Source organism: Sorex fumeus, unplaced genomic scaffold (assembly GCF_029834395.1).
Source record: "Sorex fumeus unplaced genomic scaffold, SorFum_2.1 ptg000073l, whole genome shotgun sequence".
NCBI lineage: Eukaryota > Metazoa > Chordata > Mammalia > Eulipotyphla > Soricidae > Sorex > Sorex fumeus.
The window spans coordinates 7,677,199-7,683,991 of NW_026606130.1; the positions used below are offsets into that span (position 1 = coordinate 7,677,199).

Genomic DNA, 6,793 nt, shown 5'->3' on the forward strand with positions numbered 1-6,793 from the left:
TTCTTCTGCCAACCAAAAAGTAATCCCAAGTAAAATGACTTTGATCTATCTGAAAGGTGTGCTAATTAGCTTCATGACGTGGATGTAAGGTAAACCTTTATATTTGTATATAACTGATGACCACATAAAATTTGTACATGAACATTTATAGCCATGTTATTCATAATATTCAAATAATGTAAATGACCCAGAGACCAATAGGTTAATGGATAAGAAAATGTAATATTTATGTGCAATAAAAATTTTATTCATCCATAAAACGAACAAAGTGCTGGTCCTGCTACAAGGATGGAGCTTGAAAATATTATGCTAAAAGAAGTCAGTCACAAAAGACCACATATTCCATTTATATGAAGCACCCAGAATTGGTAAATTCATAGAACAAGAAAGTAAATAAGGGATAGCCAGTGCTGGGAAAGATGAGGAAATATTCTACGTACTACTAAACTTTATAATTTTATAATTTAATTGAGTTAAATTTATGGTGTGCTAAGTATCCCAATTTTCAAAATGCATTCGGAACAAAACAACAAATAGATTTTTGACTACCTCGCTATGTTTTGAATCTTTCTGGAATTGAATTCAGGCGTAAAAGTCAGTTGGGGGTTGGGCACAGAGTCTGAATCTGTGTCCAGGTGGGGGGTAGGTTGATGGAAGGTAGATTGTCTGAACAATGACTGAGAGAAGCTCCTCAGTTAACTGCAGATATTGAGTGGCAGGGCAGGATTATCTAATGTTCTTCAAGATCCATTTACTCCCTTTTGATTAGTAGCAAGTGAGTCTCTACAGCACACTGTCTTGGGCAAGAAGCCTCTTAGGTCACAGGAAAATCAACTTTTGGGTCTTCGAGAAGCCATAATGGGCCTTATGTTCTTCAAAAAGTTTGTGCAGGGCATCCATGTAGAGTGTGTGGTATTTGTCCACCATTTCCTGGCTGGGGTTTTCAATTTTGGGCAATGGTAGAGGCTCCCCTACTGCAGAGGAATAAAGGAAAGGAGAATGGATTTACATTAGGATCTTGCACACAGTAAGCTCCAAGTTAGCTCCTCCTTAACTGCCCTCCTCTTCACTGGAGGTACGATGAAGAGGATTAAGTTAAGATTGAGAAAGATATGTGATGACCCTAGAACTTAGAGATGCACTCACCCACAGTGATGATTGGCAGTGAGTATGGCAGGATCCCAAAGGAGTTTTGGCGGAAACCTTTTCCATAGAAGACACAGCAATAGAAACCAAAGAACTGGCGGAAATAGCTCTGGAATTTGTACATCCAGCTGTCCTTATGAAACAGCACCTGGTCATATACCTCAGTTTCTCCAAAAGTAAAGGTAGGTACCAGATGAGCCCTGTTGGAAAGTACTGATTAATTTTTCAAACACAGGCTGGTTGGGGAGAGAATCACCCAAGAAGATCATTCGTTTATGTACTCAACAAAGCTTTTATATTTAGTGTCTCCTGTCCTAAAATTTTCAAGGTCAGTGAGAGTGATATCTCTGGTACACAATCACAAGGGCAAGATAAGGAGGTACATAACTGACTTTGTTTTTATTAGAAGAAAACACGGAGAAGAAGATAGTAACTTTGAAAAGATGCATACATATAGATGATACGTCCCTCAACCACATCAGAGCAGAGAACAGTAATCTCTTTTCTAAGAAGCTGGGGAAATCCACGCTCATAATGGTGAGGTAAAGAATTCAGTTCTGTAAGTTTCCTTCTAGAAGATTAATGAGGAGTAACAGAAGAATAACAAAAATAATGCAAATCTTTGGGCTGCTAACAACAATTTTTCAGCATTCTGACATGTTACTTTACTGATCCTTCACAGAATTGACAGTAGAGAACACTGTGGAAGGATTATTCTTCCCATGCTTAGGTTTTCACACACATCTGGCTATGCTCAGAACTTACTCCTGGCTCTGTGCTCAGGGAACACTTTTGCCGGTGCTTGGGAGACCATATGAGGTTCTGGGGATCAAACTCCGGTCAGCAGCATGCAAGGTAAGCAGCAGGCCCTGTCTGCTGTAGTAACTCTCCAACCCCTGTGGGAGGGTTAGTCCCTTTACTTTGAATATACAGAAGCTCAGGTTCAGATGAGGGAAGGCCACTCAGGCAGTCAGTGAGCAAGAGAATGTGAACACAGTACTCTATCTTCCTGTCTTAGAACCCATTAGAGTTACATTATCCACAGGCTACTCTGTCTAGGTCCTTTAAAATACTTCAGTCTTGGCTGAGTCTACAATAGGATAATTGTCATTGTGTCCAGAGAGCTGGTCTGATGATAAGATAAGGCATGCCACAACTGCAGCCTTGGGTTCTAGATGTTCACCTCTAAGTCAGAGCGCTTGTGTTTCTTAATCACTTACTGTGTGCCAGGAACACACTAAGTATTTTGTGTGAATGAATTCACTCAAACTCCACAATATTTCTATGAAGTAGGTACAATTATGAATGCCAAATTATGCAGATTAAAAGGTTCAGGTAGCTAGAAAGAGAGTTTAGGAAATAAGGCAAGTGCCTTGCATGTGACTGACCCTAGTTTGATCTCTAGCAACCGTGTATTTTCCCCCAAGCACCCCCATGAGGCACTCCTGATTACAGAGGCAGGAATAGCTCCTGAATACCATGGGTTGTGGCCTTAAAAATCTCATAATGATTATCACATTACAGAGTGCATGGTATGTAATGAAGCTAGGATTTTAAATCAGCACCCAACTCCAGATCTTATGTGCGTACTTACCATACTGTATTACCACTGATACTTACCATAACAGATGGATATAGATATCAATATTCACAGTGATAATGGGGGATCACCTATATTTTAGGATAACTGACCCCCCAATTCTGCATCTGGGTTTCTTGCATATATTCTTAGGAACTGATCAAGCTAACTCAGGTGAAACAGTTTACCCAAACCTTTTTGAAATTTAACAGACATCTCCAATACTAAATTCTTTGAGGGCAAGACTCGTGTCTGATTCATCTGGTATTGCCTCCCATGTATGTTTCTCAGTGAAGACTACCCATTCTTCCCTGAGAGGAATACCTTACCCATGTTGGAGGGCTGTGCGTACAAATCCCTTGTGCTTCTGAAGGATGAGAGTGGTGGCGTTGGGCACACTTTGCAGGGCCTCTCCCACCCCTCCCACTACAATGCCCACAAGATTGCCAGAACCATGGCTCAGCAGGTGGTCAATGGATGTCCGAGCCACGGAGCACACACCTAAAGAGAATCAAGGAACATAGAGAGGATCAAATGATCAAAACATGTGGATATAGGTGAAAGAGATCTTCTATTCTAATCATTGTCCTGTTTGTGAACCCTCTATTCCCAAAGGTTGCAGAGACTCAATGAGATGGGACAAGGAGAAGGCTGTAAGCAAACACAACACATTTTAACCTGGAGATAATATCTCCAATTTACAGGATGCACTGGGTTGAAATTATTGTAGGAAGGTTTTCAATGGGATAAGTAGGACTTTCTCTTTCCTGACTATAATCCTACCCATTCTTTTTTCCTCAACTGGCATTAATAACAGCTATTATAGTGCAGGCACTATAATGAACATTTTATTGGTATCATCACACCATATCTGAGGTCCAGACTACTGTCATCAGCAGCACATTACCGATGATGGAATTAAAACCAATAGAGATCTGATGTCTTGTCCAAGAGCACAAACTAAGTGAGGATTCAAACCTGAAAAATTAAATGCCAACATTTAATCTTCAGGAAAAATTAACTGTCTGCATTTAATCTTCAGAATATATTATTTTAACTATGCTCTGATGATTGTTAGGTGGGGAAGGAAATTGAGAGGAAGTTGAAGAGGACTTGGGTAGGAGATGGGAATTTAAAAATTCATATCTGAGCTGGGAAATGGGTCAGAACGCTAATAAGTATGGTCACAAGCACCTTGGGCCATGAGGTAGTCTCTAACAAGGGGGGTCTTGAAGAACCATGAAAGCGTAGCCAAGTGGGGAGTGATGCCTGGAAACATCTTCGAGAAACCTGTGGCCTCAGTACAGAAGTTGCAGAAGGCGCCAAAGGTCAAGAGACCATGGGGGTGAACCCCCATGAGGTAATTTTGCTCAGGTGACAGGTCTTTAGTCTTCACAATCTGCAGCCATGGAGAGAAATTTCAGAGGTGTTGAAATGACGTTTCATTGGAAAAGAAGAATGAAGAATTCCAGGGATCACTATAATCTCTAAAGCAAAGCTATACAACAGTTAGGCACTGTTTCAGAGACTTAGACATTTGTCTTCTCATAGTAAATGGAGAAATAGACATTCCTCTCCTCATATGAAACCAGGTAGGATCTGGGTTAGTTATAACTGGGTCTTTTTTCCTATGACTGTAAGTAGTCTCCACCATTTATGTCAGTGCCGTTATACATCATGTTATTTTTATATAAGTGCTATTATATTAAGAAGTTAGGAAAACGATATAAAATTTGGAGTCTCATTTCTTGTCTTCAAGGAGGGCTCAGAAATTCAATGTAGTGGTACATTTTGAGAACTCTTTCTGGTATTTTCCCCACTGACTTCCTTTAGTGCTGCCCCGAATTTGAAAACTCTGCATAGATATTACCATATCTGTGAAGTCCTTCCCTCTCTACTCATTGGAACCACTATGTAACTTGTATACTTATCTATCCTTCCCATTATATGTGAATGCATTGATGGTAGAGGATCACGTTCTTCTCCAGTCTCTGTACCTCACATATGGGATACAGAGTAAACTTTAAACCAATACTTGTGAAACTAACGAAATTATATTTGTGTTTCTGCCTGCATCATGCTAAAAATATCCAAAATGACTCAACAGAGTAGCAAGTGTCCAGACAAAATGCTGAATCCTGAAGTATGTCTAGTCTACACTGAGATGTCTCTGGAATGCTTATTTTAATTATGGACACCACTAGCCTCATGGCATAAATTCCTAGATGCTTAGCACCCCTAGCCCCAGAACTGTGAGTTACCCTGGGAAAGATGCACTTACGTTAATAGGGAAATAGTCCCTGAGGTGATTCCAGATACACCAGTTTCTTACCCAGGCTGAACGTCTGCCACCTGAGACAAAAATACGAGGAGGTAATGGTGTTTGTATTTCCCAAACACATTCTTCTACTCACCTAAGGCTTCCTTAGCATCATGGACAGACCATAGTTCTGGTAGAGAGGTGGAAAGAGAAGAGACCCTAGGATAGTTCTAGCTGACCCAGCTTCCATAGCTCTGAAAATTTAGATAGGAGATCTATGGCATTATGAGTAGGAGTCCTGGTTACAAATTTAGCTGGATTATCTTAAAGCTCTATTCCTTCTTACCTTGATCTGGAGTCTTGAAGTCCAGGAATAACCAGACAAGGTAAAGAGCTGGTATTGGCCACAAGCATGTAAATAGCAGATAAAAGAATAATGGCTGCAAGATAAAAACTGATGAGGGAGCAAATCAGACCAAATTTCTGCAGTTAACAAAAATTGATCAGGTCCAGTAAAGAACCCTCCAAGCTATGCAAACCTCTCATTATGGCCTTTGGCACAATCCAGCTCCTGCCCATCCATTATCTATGATCACGTGTCTTTCAAATATTACCTTTGTCATCTATCACATACCAGCCTTACATCTCTGCTCACCTAGTGTCATCCCTGTCTGCCATCCCTGTTTCCATGTATGCTCACCTTTCTTCTTCTCCTATTCCCTGCCATCAGCATCTTTATCCCTCTCTTGTATGTACATTATCCTTCCACATTTATTTTCTGTTTCTTTCCCTGTCCTTTGTCCTTTAATCCTTGTTAAGGCTCTATATCCTACTGTGCCTTGCCACAAAGCTACCCATATCTCACTATATGCTCCCACAAGGAACCTGTATCCCTCTGTTGTTTCCTATCCACTATTCTTGTCCTCATGCCCAGTCACTATCCATTCTATTATCTGTATTCCAACCCTACACTATCACCAGTCTCTTCCAGAAGCTTATATGATATACTTAACTCTGTAATGTTACTGACATTTCTGTCCTAACTCCCATGCTTTCTTATGACAATGGGCTATATTATGTCTATAACCCTATACCCTGGACCTCAATTTCCCTAAACAAACAGAGAAGATTACGAAATGACTGAAATTACATAGATCTATTTCATATTCATCATGATATCTTCCACATTCTCGCCTATACTCACTATACCCTGATACTCTTACTTCCCCAAGACAATCATGGAATTTAAGATTCCTTCATTTTACTCTGTAATTCCATCTGAGATTATAAAATAAACAGAAGTGGAACTTTCCATGAGCACAAAAATCTTCCCAGATCTAATCCTGGACACTGACTCTGGCTTCTTGATAGATACTCTTGGAACAGTACTTACATATGGCAAGGTAGCTCAAGGGCCACTGCATAAGCATCAGAGTCTGGATATGCTTAGGCTGCTTGGAACAATGCATGATGCTCAGAAGTCTAGGGAAGATGAAGAACCCAGAATGTGTTCCAAACAAAGGTGCCAGCAGCCTCTAGGAAACTCACTTGATAGTCAGCTCATATAACTATGAGGATTTTTACCTGCCCTTTTCTCCTCCTTGTCCTGCTCCACACCTACCACCCACTGATGGGGGCAGGATTTGGAGTACCAAGGACTGCCCCATCAGGTCTGAGGTCTTGGCCCTGCCCATTTGTCCTTTGACTTTCTTTCCTGAAATTATTAGCACATCAAGATGGAGAAAGGTGAGGGCTGTTATCTAGTCCTAGTGATTCAGAGATCCAAAGAGAAGAAACAATCCTCACAG

At 40.7% G+C, this 6,793-nt stretch overlaps 1 protein-coding gene across 1 annotated transcript; it reads right to left on the reverse strand.

Moving 5' to 3' along the window:
• Positions 1-819: 819 nt before the first annotated feature.
• Positions 820-6,454, reverse strand: AWAT1 (acyl-CoA wax alcohol acyltransferase 1). The gene is made up of 7 exons (XM_056130163.1): positions 6,379-6,454; positions 5,332-5,439; positions 5,007-5,077; positions 3,920-4,124; positions 3,055-3,226; positions 1,147-1,346; positions 820-974 (listed from the first exon to the last, which is right to left on the reverse strand). The coding sequence occupies exons 1-7, from the start codon at positions 6,452-6,454 to the stop codon at positions 820-822; spliced, it is 987 nt and encodes a 328-aa protein (XP_055986138.1).
• Positions 6,455-6,793: the final 339 nt, after the last annotated feature.

Excerpts from the sequence above, each read along its gene's own strand:
- AWAT1 (XM_056130163.1), bottom strand. The coding sequence starts at position 6,454 with ATGCATTGTTCCAAGCAGCCTAAGCATATCCAGACTCTGATGCTTATG. Across the intron at positions 5,440-6,378 it reads CTTGAGCTACCTTGCCATAT|TTTTTATCTTGCAGCCATTA; the intron begins GTAAGTACTGTT and ends CTCCCTCATCAG. Across the intron at positions 1,347-3,054 it reads CGCACAGCCCTCCAACATGG|GGCTCATCTGGTACCTACCT; the intron begins GTAAGGTATTCC and ends ACTTTCCAACAG.